At 43.6% G+C, this 22,909-nt stretch overlaps 1 protein-coding gene across 1 annotated transcript in view; it reads left to right on the top strand.

The window, feature by feature from the left end:
* The window catches only part of LOC117528780 (protein lin-7 homolog B-like), a 43,108-nt gene extending 21,073 nt beyond the window's left edge, over positions 1 to 22,035 (top strand). The window contains exons 3-4 of the mRNA XM_034191405.1: positions 7,178 to 7,341; positions 21,762 to 22,035. Coding sequence (XP_034047296.1) covers positions 7,178 to 7,341; positions 21,762 to 21,783 — 186 coding nt within the window. The 3' untranslated portion in view covers positions 21,784 to 22,035. The remainder of the gene's footprint in view (positions 1 to 7,177; positions 7,342 to 21,761) is intronic.
* The last annotated feature ends 874 nt before the right edge of the window (positions 22,036 to 22,909 follow it).

The raw sequence follows: 22,909 nt of genomic DNA on the forward strand, positions 1-22,909 counted from the left end.
ATGATTTGCAAATCCTCTTCAACCTATATTCAATTGAATACACCACAAAGACAAGATATTTAATGTTCAAACTGATAAACTTTATTGTTTTTGTGCAAATATTTGCTCATTTTGAAATGAGATGTCAATATGCCTTGAAACAGTCAATATGCTTTATCATATGATTGAGTAGACCATTAATGGGTTAATGATGTATGCTGAGAAGAATCAACCATTCCTCCCTGACAAAAGAACAGTATTGCATTTTCAGGTCAGTCATTTATTGGTTTTCTTTCTGTTAGCTGTGGTCACTGGTTTTGTTCTGGGTTATCTTTTATTTTGTTAGTCATATTTGTATTGGTTATCTTCAAATGTAAGTATGCTTTAGTCACAGGTCTTGCTTATTATTTATCTTCAGTGTTTTGTATCTGACTATGTTCCGTTGGTGATTTATTGCATTCTTATTATTTTGTATTGTCATTCTATTTATTTCTATACTTTATTCAGTGTCAGTTCTGTTCCAGTTTTGTTTATTATTGATCACCTAGTTTTCCAATTTATTGATTAGTCACATTATTTCCTAGTTTTTCCCCCTTTGTTTTGCTCATTTTAATTATTGTCTGCCTTAAGCATGTCACATTTTCCACCATTAATTTTCTAGTCACTTAGTTCTTTTGGTTTGTCTGCATTGCATTTTCTTCCCTCACTCTGTTGCACCTGTTCCTCGTCTGTCAGCCACGTCCCCCTTCCCAAATCCTTCATCCTCACACGCGTCTTGTTTTCCTGTCACCACCTTCCTTATTTAAACTGCGTCTGTTCACTCCCTCATTGCTCGTTTGTTGATGATTATCACTAACCAGCACCTCGTCTCTGTTCTGTTTATGCCACGCTGTGTTTTGACTCTGCTCTGTTTTCTGGATCCTGCCTTTGCCTCAGCTCTGAAAACCGGTTTGCTCGTGTACTGACCCTATTTGTTTTTGACCACATCCTCTGTTCTCGCCTCTGCCTGATACTTTTGCTCCGGGGACTTCCTTCCTGTTTACCAAACCCTGCTGGTAAAAAGACCTATATTTTTACTCATACGTCCTGTTTGAGAGCCTGCATTTGTGTCCAGCATCTGTCTGTGCCTCGCCTCCACTCAGCCTGACAGAACAAACGCGCCAGACATGGCCACAGCGGGCTTGAACCCTGTTGCCAGGAACCTGGAACCTCTACGCCGTTAGAAGGATTTTTGACATTACTTTTTTCTTTGTGTGTTTCCGGGACTGCTACTCTCCATGGAAGAAATTTGACTTTTTGGAATAGGCTAGGGAACTTTCTGGAAGCAAATGTTTGGCTGTATGAAGTCTTTCCTGATTTGCCCAGGATCTGGACACTATTTTTCTGGGGAAAGACTTCCCGACTGGGTTAAAATCCTGAGGCTCACCTGTGTTCTGAACACCTGTCCGATGATGATGACTCTGAGTGGATGCGATTGTGATGATGAGTCATCAGAGGCAGAGCAGTTAGCACTCCAGGACACAGCTACGGTACTATTTAAAATACAGGACATATTTTTTTGAGTACCAGGGACAATCCGAGTCAACAGAACCGTCGTCACGTACTGTCACTTTCGACCAGCTCTTGCCAGCCGAGTCAGAAGTGGTCACCTCGTTTCCTGAGCTCTTTTCAAGCAGGTCCAGGTTCCTCCATGCATTAAGGACCTAATCCATTTTGTTTTAAATCGGACATTACTGCTGCCGGTTCAGCCGAACCCCAATACATAACTCTCTCAAATGCAGCCTGGTGCGCATCTGCGCAAAAGCCAGCTGCACCAACTCAGTCAGAAAAGTTGGAATCACAGCCTATGCCCAGCAACCCAGTCTGACATCACGGGATGCCACCGAGACCCCAGGCCATGGAAATCTCTTGTGATCCAGCACGCCCTCCTCATGTCCAGTCAGCACTAACCACTGTGGTGAAGTCATCAGCACGGCCGCTCGGGGACGCCCTGTCCACTCTCCTGTCTCCACATTCCTCAGGACTGATGTCATCCCCCTCCGGTTCCACCTCCAATACCTACTCCCAGGAAATCGCGTAGCGCTGAACTGCAGGCACCCAGCTCAAGCGCAATAACACCGGTGGAAACCAACGCAACCCTCGTTTGCCTGTCTCCTCCCAGATTCCACACTGGCAGAGCCATCGGAAGGTCATCTCCGCACTCAGTGACACCGGCTACAGCTGACAGATCTGCTTCGGAGCGTGCTGTCTCTGTGGCACCCCGTAGCACTAGATGGAGCGGCACCAAGCGCATCACTCCAGCCGCACCAGCAGCGACTGGCGGAGTGGCACCAGAGCGCTTCGCACCCGTTTCACCAGCGGCGTCTGGAGGATCGGCACCAGAGCGCATCACATCTGGTGGATCTGCACCTACAGCACTCTGTTCTTGTGACGCCTGCGCCGTGCAGCACTCCAGTGCAGTGGCGGCAGCAAGTGAATCAGTCTCAGCACGCATCGCATCATGCCCAGAACTGATACCTGTAGGTGCGTCCCCTGCACCTAATCCAGCTCCAGCATTAATGACAGTTTGGAAGCCAACCACGAGGACAGTCATGGTGGGACGGTCAATGAAGTTTCTTTTCCTGCCGGTATTTTTCTCTGCTGGGTTTTGACTGTAATATCTGATTTATCAAGAAACCTGTTTGTATCACAATGTCATTGTTTGGATTGGTTGCCGTTTAAGCTGCACACTAAATTATTAATGACCTTTGGTTAATCAGTTCTATTTTTCTGGTCCTCATTGAGGTTAAGTATGATTTGGGAGGTTTGTTCCCACTCAAAAAACATTTCAAATCCCTTCTTTCTTTCTTGATTAAGGTTTTCAATCAGATTTTCTGCAGTTTGCCAGCCATTCTTTTGATTTGTTCAAGGAAGAACATGTGTTCCCAGGTGGATCTTTTCCCGATCTGGTTTCTGTAATTCAATTGAACGGCCCACTTTTATGGAATTTTCTGTCGACATTTTGATTTCCATATATAAGTACCCTCTTGGTTTTCACCTGAGTTCTTTGATTAAATGGTTAAGCTCCTGCTTGGGTTATGCAGTTTATTTGACCTCAGACCCATTTAAATTGGTCATTACTTGGGGTTGGGTTTTTGGGGGGCTCTGTACTTTGTTTTCCAAATTTCTTCCGGCTTCTACTTCCAGTAGGCTCCATTTGTGGGAGGACTGAGCATGGCTTTTGGTTTTGCCAAGTCTGATGGTTCTGGAAAAGACCCAGATAGTTCTTCTGGCTTTGCCATGAGGGCCTGTGACCTCTATAGTCAGTTCCCTGATGCTCCCATGGACTGCATTGTGGCTCATAGTCACCCTCCTGACCCAGTTGCTAAATGATCCCCTCATGTTTTTCGGCACTGTGTTGGAGGCCCAACACAGGCCCAACACTGGCCTACTCCCTGATTCTGTCCTTAGCCAGGCCTCCGATGTTTTTGTGCAAGGTGTGAAGGCTCAGGGTCACCCTCCTGATCCATCTGTAATTCGGTCCCCTGATATTCCACTGTATGGTGTAGGGCCTCCTGGTCATCCTCCTGTTTTTGCCCTGATCCCGGGTATATTTGCACACTGTGTGACGTCTCGCAGTCACCCTCCTGGTTCTGCTTTAGGCCCTGGTGGCCACCCAGTGGTTCTCCTACTGGTCTGTTTTTGGGTTTGTCAGTTTGCCTAATGGTTCTTTGCTTTATGGTCTTGTTTTTCTATACCGGGTCTCTTTTTGCTTTACGTCCATTTTTTCCCCTCCTCCCACCCGGTGTCAGTATGACCGTGGTGGGTGTTGAAAAAGTGCTGATGTCCACCCCTTCCATAATTTCTCGGATAGTCACACGATGGTCCCACATCACCACAGTGTTCACTTTGGAAATAATCTGGTCATTTCAGCATGTTGATGGCCGACCGGAGCGCGGATCGCTCTCCACTGTGGTGCGGATGTCTTTAAACCGGTTGTAAAAAGTAAGTCCCTTCGGCTGCTCCCTTGTTTGCACTTGGGGTCGTCACAGCAAATCCCATGTGGATCTGCATGTTGAATTGGCACAAGTTTTACGCCGGATGCCCGGCCTGACGCAACTCCACATTACATGGAGAAATGTGGCAGGGGTGGGATTTGAACCTGGAACCTTTTGAACTGAAACCAAGCGCATTAACCACATTAACCACCCCTGCTCTCTTTAAACCGGTTGTACCGCTCCTAATCCGGATGGTTTCCACTTGGCTGTCGCCCAGTTTCTGGCAAAATTTGATGCAGTCGTGCTGCTCCAGTCATTCCGTCTTTTTCCTTGGAATCAAAAAACGCTGAGCGCACGACACACATCTCACACAAAGGCTGCTTACAAGCAAATGACGCAATCGACAGGCGTGAAAAAATTCACCATGCGCACGAAGGTTCAAGGTTGGCTCATGCAAACACACGTGATTCAAATCCATCAGGTTTTTGAAAAAAATAAAAAGGTCCGATACGCGCGAGCCAGAGGGAAAAGACGCGCCGCCGAGAGAAGAAGCAGACTGAGTCCCTCCTCTGACGTTTTTGGTGCATTATACAATAGGATCACTTTTCATAATGTTTGAGATGTCACTGAAGCAAAAACAATTAGAATCAAAGACATTTTCTGCTTGAAATGTTGCTTGTCACAAAAAGCCAATTTTTTTTGTTTTTTTTTTTTGTCAGAAATCAGCATTTTTTAGTGATACCCAACCATGTTCTGCAGACAGTTACTAAAGAATGGAAAGAGGTACAAACAAACGTTTTTTTTTTTTTTTTTCTGATGATAAAGAAAAGTGTGAAGTTTGTTTTGGTATGTTTGTTGTTGACATGGACATAGAACTCACTTTTCTGTGGGTCTTGAAAAAACACTCAAATGCTGAAAAATCCTGGCACTGGGATGTTCTGAACTTTGAAAATGGCTGGCACTCGAGTTAAAGGCTTAATGACTCCAACAAACAACAATTTCATGCACAAGTTTGAATTTATTTGGCTCTTCTCAAATCCACACAGGCTCAAAATAAGACATACAGGCTCAAATATATGCATAAAAGTAAAACCCTTTGGCTGCTCCCTTGTTTGCACTCAGTCGCCACAGCAAATCCGAGGTGGATCTGTATGTTGAATTGGCACTTTTCCACAGGATGCCCTTCCTGACGCAACTCCACATGACATGGAGAAATGTGGCAGAGGTGGGATTTAAACCAGAAACCTGCCACACCAAAACCAAGTGCACTAACTGCTTGGCCACCACCAATCCTCAAATATATACATACCCCCTCCTAAATATCAAGCAAGCTACATATCGACCAAATGCTTTTGGTAGTCATCACCGAGCTTCTGGCATAATTGTGGCTGGATATTTGACCATTATTCTTGGCAGAATTGGTAGAGTTCAATTAAATTGGTTGGTTTCTTGGCACAGACCTGGCTTTTAAGTGTAGTCCACAAATTTTCATGAGCGTTGAGGCTTTGGGAAGGCCATTCCAGAAGCGTAATGTTAGCCTGCTTTATCCAACCCACAAACAGTTTTGATGTGTGTTTGGGATCATTGTCTTGTTGGAACACCCAAAAGAATTTGGAGGTAAGACCGCCTTCTTCATTATTCCAACCACTTTCTGCAAAGCGCCAGTACCACTGGCAGCAAAACAGCCCCACAGCATGATGCTACCACCACCATACTTGACAGCTGGTACAGTGTTCTTAGGTTTGAAACCTGACACTGACTTCTCCAAGCTTGTCATTATGGACAAATAGCTCAATCTTTTTCTCGTCTGACCATAAAGGTTTTCTCCAGAAGGTATTTGGCTTGTCCATGTGGGTAGCTGCAAAATTCAGTCAAACTTGAAGGTGTTGATTGTGGAGCAGGAGTACCTTCCTTGGTTGGCACCCTCTCAGTCCATGGTGATGTACAACTCACTTCGCTGTAGACAGTGATGCTGGCATTCCTGCAATTTCCAGTTCATGGCAGGTTTGAGCCTTGGTGGTTCTTGGGTCGCTCCTGAATATCCTAACCAATTTCTTTTCATCTGAGGGTGATAGTTTGGGTTTTCTTCCAGACCTTGTCAAAGTGCTGACACATTTGACTAACTTGTACTTACATAAAATAGTTTGAAGTGATGATCTTGGTATCTGCAGTTGTTTAGAAATGGCTCCAAGGGACCTTCCCAACTTTTGTAACTCTACAATTCTCCTTCTTAGGTCTGCACTGAGTTCCTTGGACTTCCCCATTGTTCTGAGTATTAGTTCAGTGAATGCTGTCAAACATCCTTTTTTTTGCTAACAAAGAGAAATCGCCAGTTGTAGTCAGCCGTGATCAGTAATGACAAGTTAATAGATCTTGACCTTGTCATGTTAAAATACATTGTAGAACCTTTGGTACCTAAAAGATTTTAGTGAATGTATGTATATGCACCTGGAAAATATTCCCAGGGATTCACTTTTTCCAATTTTTTAATGTTATGGCTGTATTCCAAAATGGATGACATTCATTTTAAGGTTTTACCCATGCTAATGCTCCCCAGAACCATTTACTGAAAAAAGTCTGAAGGACCTGAATGAGATGGTGAGGACTTTCCAGGCGAATGAGAGGCAAATAAAGAACTATGCTTAAAATGGTTGGCGATTAAGAGGGCTGTAGTTGGGGGGTCTGGGAGGCCTCAGCCCCCAGAAGCTGAAGGGTTTTAGTCATGCTAATGCTCCCCATAACTATTTTACTAAAAATAAAGTCTGAAGGACCTAAATGACATAGTGAGATGGTGATGAGCTTCTCTCATTTATGTCAGTGACATAAGCATATTAATAAATAATAATAATGAATGTATTTTCAGCAACTAAAACATCATTCAGTCACTTTTACTGAGTTTCCTGCTTTTACTACTATATTCTGTACTAAGTGCAGTTGATGAGGCGTATAACAAAAGTTTCAAATTTTGAAATATTTTAATCCAAACTTTATGAAATGCCTTGTATTAAATGTTTTTCCGTTAATGCCTATCCGAGCTGTTGCAGTGATAAGCATTTGTAATGGATTGACTTTAATGTGCTTACATTCTGCTCTCTGCGGATGTAATCAAGGAAAATAAAAGTATTCGATTGGGACTCTGTATTAAGACTTGAATTGGAATTGAAGGCATAAGGAAATTAAGCAATATTTTATTGAAGTATTTCTGCCTTGTGTCCATGCAGAGTGTTGAGGGAGAGCACCACGAAAAGGCCGTGGAGCTACTGAAAGCTGCTCAGAGTTCAGTCAAACTGGTGGTTCGATACACTCCCAAGGTCCTGGAAGAAATGGAGGCTCGATTTGAAAAGATGAGGATTGCCAGAAGACGGCACCAGCACACCAGCTACACGTGAGGCTGCTTGTTGTTCTGCACTCATTCGTCACTGTTAAGTGACTAACTTAAGGAAAACTCCCACCAGGACCTCTCATACTGCTTTCTTACATTAGAAATCAGTTTTCACAGTGCAAATATTTATTTTCCTGTTTTAAACTATATGCATCAGTATATTTTTGTGATTGTGTATTTTCATGGCATATTTTAAAAATGATGGTGAAAATATGAAAAAAAAAAAACAACAAAACAAATTAAACTACGAAGGAACTACTTTTCCTTGTGTGCTTTGACTCTCTTCCTCCTCGTGGCACGGCACACGGCAGCGGTGACACGCCACATCACCACGTCTTCGGTTTTCCCAACAGAATTGAAACTGACTTTAGGAACATTGCAGTGAGTTTATTTATTTAGTCACTAACTTATTTTATTTATTTATTTATTCCTGCTAGAAGGGTAGACTTATTTTGCATGCAAATTTCATGAATAATATCTAAAAAAAAAATAAATCCATATTTCAAATGAAATAAACTATGCAAACCAAATGTTGACAAGCTGAGGCCAAATCTGCGTACAGGGTACATGAGTAAAAGAGGGTAGTGTGCAAATACACGCCTCACTCCCACGGAGCGTGTGGCCGGGGTCACCGTGCGCCCACTAGTGTTTAATGCAAAGAAATGCATTTCACTACAGAGAGCACAGCAACAATGAAAGGCTGGTTTTGTTTTGTCATCGTTCACTTGTGTGGAATATGCGCACGGAACACTATAGCGCCACATACTACTGCTGCAAAAAAATAACTAATGTTCACAATGTGTTAAAACCACAAAAATATTTTCTTTTTACTTCTCCAACTGCAATTTGAGCATTCACAGAAAAATAACTGAGATGAAAGATAACTTTCCAAAACTGAAACAGCTTTCCAAAGCTAGCTTCCTGGCACACAGTGTGTACGGCTTCACCGAAATCCACAGCAAAGGTTCAGGTTTTTCAATGCACTTGAGGGAAATTCCAGACCAGAGCAGAAGGAGGAGGAGTTCAACACTTTCACCACATACAGATCCACTTATGATGGCTGAGTCCAGGAAGTCGCTGAAAGCCTGAATCTCTTGATCCAGGACCGTCACAAACCCGGACTCTGTGATTCCTCACTCAGCTTCTCAAGTGCTGCAATCAGAGCATCCTTTCATTCTGCAAAGATCACAGCATCATCCATGAAGTTAAGCTCAGGACACCTGCCCTCACCAACAAAAACACCTAAGTCACTGGTTTCCACAACCCGCCCCAACAACCAATCCAGGCAGGCACCGTGTACCAAAATACAGCCCTGATGAACACCAGTTTTCACTGGGAAAAACTCCAAAAATGAGAGCTGTTGGATTTTGAAAGGCAGGTATACATTTTTGCATATTTTGAGTTCTGATTTTGCAGAAATGAAGCAAAGTGTGGCACGTGTCCCTTGCATCCCTATCCTTGTCCAGGGAACCCTAGGGGCTTTCTGTCAGGTACCACTCAGAACCTACTCTCTCTGTAATTATTAAAAGAATCAAATTAATTTGTTAATTAACTTATTTAATATTAACAGTTGTCACTGTTAACTATTAATGTTATGCTCATAAGTAGACAGAGTTAGAATGTACCAGAAGAGTAAGTTCTAACAGTTTCTCTGTGGGTCACCTCAGCAGAGCCCATATGGATCTGCATGTTGATTTTCAACAAGACTTACGCCCAGTGCCCTTCCTGACACAGCGGTGGACTTGAATCGGTGCCCTTCCTGACACAGTGGTGGACTTAAACCGGTGCCCTTCCTGACACAGTGGTGGACTTAAACTGGTGCCCTTCCTGACACAGCGGTGGACTTGAATCAGTTCCCTTCCTGACACAACGATGGACTTGAATCAATTCCCTTCCTGACACAGCGGTGGACTTGAATCAGTGCCTTTCCTGACACAGCAGTGGTCTTGAACTGATGCCCTTCCTGACACAGCGGTGGACTTGAATTAGTGCCCTTCCAGACACAGCGGTAGTTTTGAACCGATGCCCTTCCTGACACAGCGGTGGTCTTGAACCGATGCTCTGCCTGACACAGCAGTGGTCTTGAACCGATGCCCTTCCTGACACAGCTGTGGTCTTGAACCGATGCCCTTCCTGACACAGCGGTGGTCTTGAATTAGTGCCCTTCCAGACACAGCGGTGGTCTTGAACCGATGCTCTGCCTGACACAGCGGTGGTCTTGAACCGATGCTCTGCCTGACACAGCAGTGGTCTTGAACCGATGCCCTTCCTGACACAGCAGTGGTCTTGAACCGATGCCCTTCCTGACACAGCTGTGGTCTTGAACCGATGCCCTTCCTGACATAGCTGTGGTCTTGAACCGGTGCCCTTCCTGACACAGCGGTGGTCTTGAACCGGTGCCCTTCCTGACACAGCGGTGGTCTTGAACCGGTGCCCTTCCTGACACAGCGGTGGTATTGAACCGATGCCCTTCCTGTTTAGAGACGAGCACACTGCTTGGCCTTACATTCATATGTAGTAATGTCCTGTATGGCGTTATGTATGTGTGCATCCAAACCCTGTGATGGGTTTATATTTTGGTGTCTGCAGCAACTCCAGGAAACAAGACTTTTATTGTCACAGTGGGATTTAAGAACTATTTCCTCAGAATGTTCCAGCCTGTGAACTGATGCCTCCACACATGTCTGTTCCTCAGATATCACAATATTTTCTTCTTTCTGCCGTTTTGTTTGAAGGTATGAAGTTGAGTCTTTTCAGATTTAACAGGACCTTATATACACTCAAGGTCATTCTGTAGTTTGTCTGCTTTTCATGTATTTTACCGTAAGCTGTTTTATCAGATCGCTAAATGCGTCTGTTCCATCTTTAACATCATGCCAACAAAATACCGCATCGTAGATACGATAAATCATGATTTTGTACATGTATTTCTCCTTAATTCTGTCTAAATGTTGTGTTGGAGCCCGAATGAGTTGGTGTTATTTATGTGCTGATATGATAAGAAGATAAAATATTTAATTTATGTTGTCCATTTATGCTAATTAGTTATTAGTAGTTATTTATGATTATTATGATTTAGATATGTATCGTGTCCTCTGAGGGACAGCACAGTGGATTAGTGGTTAGCACTGTTGCATCACAGCAAGAAGGTCATGGGATCAATTCCCACCTGTGTGGCCTTTCTGTGTGGAGTTTGCATGTTCTCCCCGTGTTTGTGTGGGTTCCCTCCGGGCACTCCGGCTTCCTCCCACATCCAAAGACATGCAGGTTTGGTGGATAGGAGACTTTAAATTGTCCGTAGGTGTGTGTGTGGGTGTGAATGTGTTTTTGTCTATACATGACCCTGCAACAGACTGGTGTCCTGTCCAGGTTGAACCCCGCCTCACGCCCTGTGACTGCTAATCTGCAGTCATAGGGAGTCAGACTGGGGCGACGGTTCATCTTTCAGCAGGACAATGACCCTGAGCACACAGCCAAGATATCAAAGGAGTGTCTTCAGGACAACTCTGTGAATGTCCTTGAGTGATCCAGCCAGAGACCAGGCCTGAATCTGATTGAACATCAATGGAGAGATCTGAAAATGGCAGTACACCGACACGCCCCATCCAACCTGATGGAGCTTGAGAGGTGCTGCAAAGAAGAATGAGCAAAACTGCCCAAAGATAGGTGCACCAAGATTGTGGCATCATATTCAAGAAGACTTGAGGCTGTAAACTGCCAAAGGTGCATCAATAAAGTACTGAGCAAAGGGTGTGAATATTTAAATGAATTTGCTCCATTTTGGAATAAGGCTGTAACATAATAAAATGTGGAAATACTGTGAATACTTTCCACATGCAGTGTATGTAAAATCTCAAATAGAATGTTTGTTCAGGAAATAAAGTATCAAATCAAACAAAACTTCTCCACTTCAGTGCACTTCTTTTTTGGATGCAGCAGTGCAGAAAGGAGGCAAACTGAAACTAAAATATCGATCTCGTTACACTGGTACTAATACAATAACATGTTTTTGGAGGGCAGTATGCATTTTCAGAGTCCCAACGTCCATGTCCAGTCGCCCGCAAAGGCACTTATTCACCCTCGTCTAACTAGGGTGAATATCTGCCATCGCGGGCGACAGGGCATGGACGTTGGGACTCTGAAAATGCATACCGCATGACAACTGCATGTTGTTTGCATTATTATCACTTACTGAGATACACAACACGTGGAATCACATTAACAATATTTATGTCATTTCAAAACTCACGACACCCAGCAAAGGTGTACATAAAAAGTTGGCTCACTTTAACTTTTGTCGTGTTGGCTGGTACCACGCTGCTCTCCAAATTCGCTTGTGCGTCCTCTTCAAGCTGGCTGCTTTGGCTGCTGTTCATTGTCGTACTATCCAGGATGAAATCATCCGTAATATCCATATTCGGACCAACACACACTTTTCGCCTTTTCATGTTATTGTCAGTTCTTAGGTTGCGCACACGCTATGACATCATCACTTTATGCACAGCGGGCGGGTATTGGGATACCCACCCGCTGTAACACCGTCCCAATCCGTCTGTTGATCTCACACTCTAACTTACCCACACCTGTGAACAAGACCCTGAGATACTTAAACTCCTCCACTTGGGGCAGTAACTCCCCCCTGACCCAGAGGGGACAATCCACCATTTTCCATCAGAAGACCATGGTCTCAGATTTGGAGGTGCTGATTCTCTTCCCAGTCGCTTCACTCTCGGCCTCAAACCTGCTCCATGTGCATCGGAGGTCACCGCCTGACGAAGCAGACAGAACTACATCACCTGCAAAAAGCAGAGATGCAACTCTGATGTCACCAAACTGGACACCCTCCAGTCCCTGACTGCACCTTGAAATCCCGTCCGTGAACATCATGCAGAGGATTGATGACAAGGAGCAGCCCAGGCAGAGTCCAACACCCACCAGCAGCAGGTCCGATGCTTCAGTCTTTTATTAATATTAGAGTGTTGTATTCTAAATCACTACTGATAAATTACTTCATGTTGGAGCATCATTTCAGTGCAGAAGGTTCCTGGTTCAAACCCCATTCCTGCCATATTTCTCCAGGTAATGTGGAGTTGTGTCAGGAAGGGTATCTGACGTAAAACTTGTGCCAATTCAACATGTAGATTCACCTCTGATTTGCTATGGTGACGCTGAATGCAAACAAGGGAGCAGCCGAAGGGACTTACTTTATTTCGATGATATCAGGTTGTATGAAATGGTACAGTGCCGTAGCGGTTAGCACTGATGCCTCATAACCAGAAGGATCACTTCCTGCCCTTTCTGTGTGGCGTTTGCATGTTCTCCCACCTGTACTTGCTGAAATCCCTGTGCACCTGCTTTGTTTTCCCTGTGCTCCTCCTCGGAAAAAGAAGACGCGGAAAATGTGTTGTGATGGTGAAATTTAAGGCCTACCTGGTGGCCTTTTGTTGGGGGGTTTCATGCTCGTCTCCTCCTGGATGAACACTATTTCCATGCGGTGAGGTGCTCGTTGCACACGAGGGGCTATTGGATCCGTCCTGTCTTCCCTGGGTCACCGCCTCTAATGACGGGACAGACTCCTCCAATTGCCAGCTTCTCGACTTTGCCCAACCTGTGCCCGTCTTCGCTGAACCTTCCTGCTCCTTCCTCTCACCTGACCGTGGAGGTTCCACGCTGTCTGCTGCAGGCCCGCCATGCGGCATTACACCTGAGCTCCTTTGACCGCTGAAGTGCGCTGCGTCACAGGCTACTGAGGAGCTCGGTCTCCACATGGCTTTATTAAATACTAGGCCACTAGTAAACAAAACGTATTGACCGAAAGACTTTTTCTGTTCACGGGATTTGGACTTCATGGTCCTGACAGAGACGTGGCTTCGGGATGGTGAGTGCACACTGTCCTCTGAACTGTTTGTTTTTCAGCTGCCCCCGGAGTGCTGGCAGAGGAGGCGGTCTGGCCTTGGTGTTCAAATCCAGCTTTCAGTGTCATCTTATTCCATGTGTTACTTGTTCCAGCGTTGAACTGCAAATGTTTGAGGTTCATTTGAACTCTTTTTTCACTTTGTTTGTGGTTGTTTATCGCCCCTCCAAAATTTAATAAGACTTCATCTGTGACTTTGCAGATTTAGCTTATGATACAAAAGATGGCGCCAGTGTGCACAGCATGCCGTCTGTTTCTCTCGCTTTTTTGTGTTTTTGGCGTTTCTCAGTTTTAACACTTCACAAATCGAGTCTCTGCTGGTATATGATCGCCAGTCCCTCTTGGATCTACAACAAAATGTGGAGTTTTAAGTGTTTTAACCATATGGATCGAAACCTCTACCCCTGCTCCTATCGGAAATACCATCTCACCTGCTCCGGGCCCCAGCTCCGTCTTCCCGTCAGAGGTGTCATCGGCGCCGTGGTAAACGCAGCGGCCGGATGGTAAAGCTAAGGATTCTTCTGGCACACTCATCTCGTGGATTACATCCTGTGCAGGGTTCGTGGCGCTCCCTTACGGTGCCCTGGCATTCCTCGACACTAGTGATAGCTGTCTGGTAGCTGTTGCCGGATGATGATGCGTGGATGATGGCAATCTCATGTTATGCAATTCGGTGTCCCCACGGCTCCGCCGGTGTGGGAGAAATCTCCGTAACCTGAGGATGCTGCTCCATGTTCAGCGTTCCGCTGGGCTACAAGCTCCAGTTCCTACCAGAATTTACCTTGTGAACGCCAGATCCCTGGCAAACAAAAGTTTTATTCTCAGAGACTTATTTGATACCCGTGATCTGGATTTCCTTTGTGTTACGGAGACGTGGATGAAAGCTGGTGAGTGCAGCCCTGTCGTGGAACTTTTACCGGCCGATTGCTCCTTTTTTAACTCTCCATGGACACTGGGCCGGGGTGGAGGAACGTTGACTGTTTTTAAAAGTTATTTTATCTGCAAACAGTGTCCTGTTTCCTTCTCCAGTTTTGAACTGACTGTTTTTGAGGTTGGTTGCAAAGACCCGGTGCTCTGCGCCGTCATCTACCAGCCTCCAAAATACAACAAGGAGTTTATAAATGAGTTTTCAAACTTCCTTGCAGGACTGTTGCCAAAACTATGATCGTCTTCTTCTGTTGGCGATTTTAATATCCATGTCTGCTGCCCTGACAAGCCATGGTGGAAGATTTTTTAAACTTAGTGGACTCTTTTAATTTGAAGCAGTGGGTGTCTGGCCCCACCCACCAACATGGACATACATTAGACTTGGTTTTTTCCCCATGGTCTGCTTGTGTCATACTTAGAAATCGGTGACTTTGTTTTTTCTGATCATGCAGCAGTCTTTTTAGTGTTGAACTCTCTTGTGTACCTGAGAAGTGCTGCGCATCTGTCAGACTCCGTCGGGCTTTTAACCCCTCACTGCCAAACATTTTTCTGGTGCCTTCTCTGCTGCCTGTGTGCTCCCCGTTTCACCCGCGGCTGATATGGAGGAGCTGTGCTGTCGGTTTTAGTTTCAGTTCAGTGTCAGTTTCAGTTTATTTGCCATTTGCAGTAAAACTACATTGGAAAAAAACATTACAAGAGCTTAGTGTGCATAAACATACATTTTAAAAACATGGACACAAAGACATAATAAATAATAAATGAATAAATAGATAACACTTGCCACAATAAAGCAATAAAGCAATAACAGATAATAAAAATAGTAAAGTGCTTGTCAGTCAGTGTGCACAGTTCAAAGCCATCACAGCTTGTGGAAAGAAGCACGAGATGTGGTGCATTATAGAACGATAGCGTTTCCCAGAAGGAAGGAGCTCAAATATGTTCTTAGCAGGATGGGTGGGGTCATTAATGATCAGTAATGCCCGCGAAAGAAGCTGCCTTTAAAAATGTCCTCCAGGGCTGGCAGCTCACAGCCTATTACCCTCTGAGCAGAACACACCACTCTGTTTAAAGCTTTTTTTTCTTTACATGTAGATTTCCAAACCACACAGAGATACAGTTTATAAGGAGGCTTTCAACAGCACAGTGATAAAAATTTAAAAGAATGTGCTTATTTAGAGTAAACTCCTTAAGTTTGCGTAAAAAATAGAGCCGCTGTCTGGACTTTTTGGCAATAGTTTGAGTGTTAGCATGCCAGCTCAAATCATTAGAAAGGGTCACACCAAGAAATTTCACACTGTCAACCCTCTGTACCTCTGTGTTGTTAATAATATAGGCAAGTGAATGTTGCTTTTCCCAAAGTCAATAATCAGTTCATTTGTTTTGGAAGTATTAAGAACTAAATGATTTTGTTCACTCCACTGGACTACATACTGAACCTCTGACCGATAGTCATCACCATCTGAATTAACAAGACCAATAACAGTAGTATCATCTGCATATTTGATGATCATATATTGGGAAAAGACGCAACACAATCATATGTGTACAAATTGTAGAGCAGAGGACTTAGAATACATCCTTGCAGAGAACCTGTATTCACAAGAAGTACATTTGAAAAACAGTTGTTAATTTTAACCCTCTGTGGTCTACCAGTTAAAAAGTTTAAAATCCACTTGCAAATGGCATCACATAAGCCAAGAGTTTTCAATTTGTGAATGTGCTGCACTGGAACAAGAGAATTAAAAGCAGAGCTGTAGTCTATAAAAAGCATACGGACATAAGATTTTCCTTTGTCCAAGTGCTTATACACAGAGTTCAGCGTGAAGGAGATGGCATCTTCGACATTCCTGTTGCGTCTGTAAGCAAATTGGAGCGGGTCCACAGACACTGGTATTTGACTTTTAATATAGTCCAACACCAGACGCTCAAATGTCTTCATCAAAACAGAGGTTAAGGCCACAGGCCGATAGTCATTAAAACAGGTCACAGGCATCTTCTTAGGTACTGGTATTATGTCTGACTTTTTAAAAGATAAAGGGACAGTACAGTACCGCAGTGACAAGTTAAAAAGGTCTGTTAAAACAGGAGCTAGTTGCTCTGCACACAGTTTGAGCACCCGGGGTGGGATTCTGTCCGGTCCAGGGGCCTTCCTCACCTTGTTCCTGGACAAAACCCTTTGGACTTCTTCCAAAGTGATGGTAAGTCCACTCTGCTCAATTGAAAATCTTTCCATGACAAAAACTCCTGTAACAGTGGAATGTACCGTTCATTTCCAAACTGGACGCTGTGTTTTATCCGGGACGTCGTCTGACTAGCACAGGAATTGTGAAAAGACGTGGACATCAGCACTTTTTCGGCACATTGAGACAGACGTGCGGAGGCTTCGCGCGTCGCAAAGCAACGCCGTGATGAAGCCTCACGGGACATGTTCTGGCATGTCCAGGCACATCCACAATTTCTCGAATAATCACTCGATGGAAAAACCACCGACAGCTGTCTGAACGCCATCTCAAAGCCGTCCTGTGAGACCAAAACAGAGGTGGTTTTGTCTCGCTCCAGTAGTGAATCCATCGTGACGCGCGAAGCCTCCCGCTCGGCTTTCCATGACAAAATCTCTTGTTAAAAGTGAAATCTGCTGGAAAATGGTTTGATGTCCAGCTCTTGTGATAACCAGAGAAATGGCACACGATGGTCACGGATCCAGACAGCCATCCGTTTAGAATGAAATGGTTGTTCAGCCTGTCGATGGTGGCTTCGGAGCGCGGCGCGCCCCACAGCCGCTGGGGGACATCCTTAAAGCGACAGTAACACTCCTTATTCTCTGCCAAGCCCGTAACATTTTCACCGAAAGCTAGATAAATTTTTCTAATGGTTTCCAGCTGCCAGTCTCTAACAGTTTCTGAAAAAATTCTGATGGAAAAAAAGCCCAAATCATTCTGCCATTTCCTGACAATGAAAATCCGCCGAGGGGTGGACCACTCCTCACTCAAAGCCTGCTCACAGGCGAATGACGCAACCGACAGGCATGGAAAAACTCACACATGCGCACGAGGGTTCAAGCTTGTCTGACGCAATCACACGTGATTCAAATCCATATGGTTTGTGAAAAAAATAATAAGGTCAGATACTTTTCTAATAGACCTCGTATACACAAATTATAGAAATAAATGTATAAGCTTCAACAAGTAATATTTGTCATCCACTTGATTCTGGGGCTTAGTAAATCACTTTCTAGACTGATTCACTGTGGCCTCGATTCACTGTGCCCCGGGTGCATGTGACACACGAGTCATGTTATCAAATAGCTGATAGTCTGGAGAAGACATAACACATGCTCATAAGTTGGACGGGGTAGGCTTCTAACTAATAACAATTTTTTTGGCCACCTTTCCTCTGTTGTGAGAAATAAATTCAAAGATACTGACATCCACAAAATTTACTTTTGATAGGAAAAAACTGACTTCACTTGCCACTTAGCTTTACCCTTAATGTATCCAAAAACAAAACAATAATTTATAAGGGGGATGACTTTATACATAAAAATATGGCATAACTGCTGCAAGTATATATGTAGTTTTGCAGATGTAGCTACTGATTCACCGTGCCCCGGTTTCCCCTATTTGATTTTAACATTGAAAAGCCCTTTAGATCTATATTTTGTATTACACTTTAGCTTATGAAAAGCCACTTCTAACAGGACTTTGACCTCGGAAGTTTTTCCAAGGTAAAAATTTGTGGAATTGGAAACTAGTGTTGGCAGAGTTTGTGCTGCCATGAGTGCGGGGCTCTAGTTCTGTTCTTCATTTACCTAAACCACCAAAATTAGATGGAGGTTACAATTTTATGCCTGTTCTGTTTTAAAACTGTTTTACAGTTTTATGCCTGTCTTCCAGTTAAAGCCACTACAAATTGTGCGTAGCAAAAATAACCAATGTTCTGGCGGCATTGTGGCTTAGTGGTTAGCGCTGGTGCCTCAGAGCAAGAAGGTCATGGGATCGCTTCCCACCCTTTCTGTGTGGACTTTGCATGTTCTCCCTGTGTCTGTGTGGGTTTCCTCTGACAACCAAAAACAGGTTATTTAGGGTCTGCTTCTTTCTCTGCCCCTGGCCAAGACAGCATCTCTATTTCTTGGGTTGGTCCCCGGGCGCCGGACTCTGGCTGCTCACTGCTCCTAGTGGTTGGACTGTGTCTAACTGTAGTCAGGCTGGTTAAATACAGAGGACACATGTCGTCGTATGTCTGTACAATGACAATAAAGGGCCCTTGTTCTTCTTCTTCAAATTATCTGCAAAGAATTCAACCTGACAACACCACAAAAAACACTGATTAAAGTGCATGAACTAAATACATACTGCTGACATTTGATCACAACTAATGCAGCCAATGAAGGTGGAGGTTATGTTTTCACCCATGCTTGTCTGTTTGTTTGTGAACAGCTTGGAGCCCACAACATTTCATATATTGTTATGAAAATTCTACTGAAGATTCATGTCCTGATTGGCCAAAACTGATTCGATTTTCAAGGTCATAGGTCAAATGGCAAAGTCAGGAAAAAAATCTTGGAAAATTGGAAAAAATCCCTATCTTTAACATTGAATGAATTTTCAAAAATGTGTGACTGTCAAAAACAATCAAATTTCTTTCATATTTGAGGAGTGTTGTGTAGGATGGTATCCTTTATCCACTGACAAAGCTTGATCTGGATCTGATCCAGATTACAGAGTTTGTGGCCATTTAAATTTAACAATGAAAATGCATTAATGCAGATTTATATCGAAATCAAACGTGCCCCAGTCACTCTCATATTGAAAGTGAGGTGCTCGGGGTGGGGGGTCGGTAAAGTTGGATCTTACCCTGATGAAATGCTTTGGGGCAACATACGTTGTGATTTGGTGCTGTATAAATAAACTGAATTGGACACCTAAGCCGAGGATCCATCAACAAATGTCTATTGAAGGTGGGATTTAACTTCCTGGGGAGAATTGGTCAAGGAGATGGCGACCATGAATGATAAATGGACTGCATTTATAGATTGCGTTTCCATCTGCATCAGACACTCAAAGTGCTTTACAGTTATGCCTCACATTCACCCATACACACCCACACAGCGACGTCAGGGTGCTGCCACGCAAGGCGCTCACTACTAGGGGATTAAGGACCTTGCCCAAGGGCCCTTAGTGATTTTTCTGGTCAGGCTGGGGTTTGAACAAAGAATCCTCTGGTCTCAAGCATAACGCTTAACCACTAGACCATCACCTCCCGTACCACCATACCGTTGCTTTCCTGCACACCACCACAGATGACGTCTCTGCAGAAGCTGGGAGGGGCCAAAGTGATCTGCATATGTACATGAGCTGTGAACAGGCTGCTTGCTGCAGCTTTACCTCTAATTTTAATTAGCAAAGAAAACAATAAAAGTGAATAGAAGCAGGTTGGCTGACAAATGCTGCCTCCTACGTGACTCTGCAACCTGGTCTCACGGCAAGTCGTGATTCAGCAGCACGAAATATACATTAATCTACTGGTTTGTGATATTGTGACGAAAAGTGCCTCATTTTCGTCACAGCAGCACAAATTCATTCTAATTCATTCTGTGATGACTGCACAAAATTAAAAAGGGGGGGTTGGGGGGGGTTAAGGTTAGGGTTGGGGGTAGGAGTAGGGTGAGGAATAGTGAGTTAAAAAAAAACCCCGTCATGAAAATTTGACTCATTTCGTCACAGGAGCACGAAAAAAACTATTTCAATAACAAGCAAGATACTCGCATTAATCACATATCGGCTATAAGGTATGTCTTTTTAGCATAATGCCGATGTACTGTCTATCAAAATGTTCAGAAGAATCTCAGCATTCAGAATATGTGGCATATATTTATCTACAAACTGCATGTCTAAATATTTTGTCTGTAAATCTGAAAAAATGCATTTTTAGAAAATTTTTCTTTTTTTTCTTGAAAATACACCTTTATTCGTGTGGACAGACTTGGTGCTCGGACCAAAATTTCTGCCTCACAAAAGTGTACGACTTAAAGGAAATAGATGTTTGCGTCTTCCCTCGAAGCAGAAATGTTCACAAATATCTGTCAGTGGACTAAAAGTGTCCAGTGTGTCCAGTTTGTCTGTGACAAAAAATGCTCATTTGATCTGTTGGGGGGTGCTTGTTGATCGTTGGAAATAGAAAATAGTCCATCCACATGTTCTAGATAGATAGATAGATACAGTAAATACTTTATTAATCCCGAGAGAAATTGTGTGGTGTCTGTTGCTCTCATTCATGCATATAAAAGTTACACAAGTTAAAAAATAAGTTAATGAATAAAAACAGCACTGAGCACAGTTAAAAAATAAGTAGTACAAAGTACAAAGTGCAACAAGTTACAGGGGTCAAGGCTGAGACCCTGTTTAGGCATTTATAACCCCCATCTGCTGCCCCTGGCTGATGTGGTAAATAAATGGTAAATGGACTGCATTTATAAAGCGCTTTTCCATCTGCATCAGATGCTCAAAGTGCTTTACAATTATGCCTCACATTCACCCCGATGTCAGGGTGCTGCCATACAAGGCGCCCACTACACACCAGGAGCAATAGGGAATTAAAGACCTTGCCCAAGGGTCCCTTAGTGATTTTCCAGTCAGGTGGGGATTTTGAACTGAGGATCTTCTCGTCTCAAGCCCAACACCTTAACCACTAGACCATCACCTGTGCTCGATGACAGATGACCTTTGCTTGATGTCACTCATTACAGTCACTGATGGATGGTGTCGCTCTCAACTCTGGACTTACCTGCTTTCTTGGAAACTGCTCCATCATTTCAACAGCCTCTTTCTCATCTCTAAAGTCATATGTAAGATGACAGCTACCAGCATTCTATTTGTCCAGACTAATACTGGTCAAGGAAAGCTTCACTGGCTCGTGCCCAACCAGTGCCCCTCCGACTGCCTGTCTCACTGATGTTAACGTTTTTGACTTTGTGCATCCTCTCCTGCTTGTCTGCAGCTGAGATAGTGGCCTCTGGTATCTGCACTTGGATGGTTCTGGACCTGAACAGAGGAGTCCTGGGTTCCAGCCCCCCCCCCCCCCCCCCCCCCACACACATCTCTCCAGGGTATCAAGGTTCAGGATAAGCTGAGTTCTTCACTCATAGCCCTGTTTGCAACTGCTGTTCCATCACGGTCTCATATTTCCTGTCAATCCAGACCCAGCCTGCTGACACCTGCTGTGGTGGTCTGGTCTGATCATCTCTGAGCCCTTGTCCTCCTTTCCAGCCATGTTTTTGTTGGTTGTGGTGCCGCAGTTCTCTTGTATTCCGTATCTTCCGAGTCTTGTTCTTCTTGTCTGGTTGATTTCTGTTCTCACCCTGATGGATTTGTGCCTGTGAAGCTTCATTGAATCTGTTTTCACATCTTCATTTTCAGTGAATCTGCTTCTGGATCTTCACCTACTCACCACAAATACAAACACTTTAAAGTTGGACTTGGGGTGATTTTGATTGATAAACGTTATGTATTATTTTGTCCCATTAATTACTTTTACTTTGGCAGCTGTTTACTCATGTGCAGCCTGTTTTTTTCTGTTCATCCAGATCCCTGGAGACCAGGGGGTAGCTGACCTAACCTGCTGTCTTCTCTAGTTGGAGGCGAGACCTTAAAGAAGAAGGACCATACCAAAGTAGTTGACCAACAGCTGTTACATGAACATCTTACTGCAGGAAGGTACTGTAGAGCAGATTCTGATTTTCTTCCTTCCTCTCCCAGTACTCTGAATCTTGTTCCACTATGCCCCTGTAACATTTATTAGCTTACAGAAGGATAACAGATGAGATACAATGTATTGAACTTGCTGTTTCTCATTTTTATTTTTGTATCATAATGAGATGTGATGTGCTTTAACAGTTATAGTGCAGCAGCTAAGAGAATATTTAGAGCAAAATTGTGCATATTTAGAGCAAAATTGTGCAAATAGTGATACAAACACCAAAGTTGGCACAAATACTCCTTAGACATTACTGTTTTGAAAAACCGACTGGTCACTAGAATTTTCAAAAGGCGGCCAGGTAGGGGTCAATTGTAAAATTACACAGGGGTCAAATTAAAAATGCTCAAATCATTTTGAAAACTACACCACATTATTTGTCTGATTGTAAAGATTCCAAAAAGGTATAGTTTGGACTTAACAGCGTTTTAAAAAGGAATAGTTTGGACCATGTATCAGGCTTAGTTATCATGTTACGGGGTAACATATGTCACATGTCATAGAATCCAGTAGACGTTGACCTTGTTTGACCTTTACTTTGGAGACCAAACATTCAACACAATCAAAACTATTCCATTTAATCCTATTAGCTCAACCAATAATTTGCATCTCTTTTTACCAAAATTGAAGGAACTTGAACTTTTGACCCCTGTACAAACTGAAACTGACCTTTGTCACCATTTTTGGTGTTTTTACCCCATAACTCCTGATAGTCCAAACTATATCTTTTTGGAATCTTTACCATCAGACAAAGTGGTGTCCTTTTCAAAATGATTTGAGCATTTTTAATTTTGACCCCTACCTGGCTTACTATTGAAAATTCAAGTGGCCTTGGTTATTTCAAAAGAGTAATGTCTAAGGAGTATTTGTGCCAACGTTGGTGCTTGTATCATCATTTGCACGATTGTTTCAGTTATCTGCTGCACTATTAGAATTGTAGACAAACCTACAGTGTGATGCTTCAGCTTTCATCACCAG

This window comes from Thalassophryne amazonica, chromosome 16 (assembly GCF_902500255.1).
Source record: "Thalassophryne amazonica chromosome 16, fThaAma1.1, whole genome shotgun sequence".
Taxonomy (NCBI): domain Eukaryota; kingdom Metazoa; phylum Chordata; class Actinopteri; order Batrachoidiformes; family Batrachoididae; genus Thalassophryne; species Thalassophryne amazonica.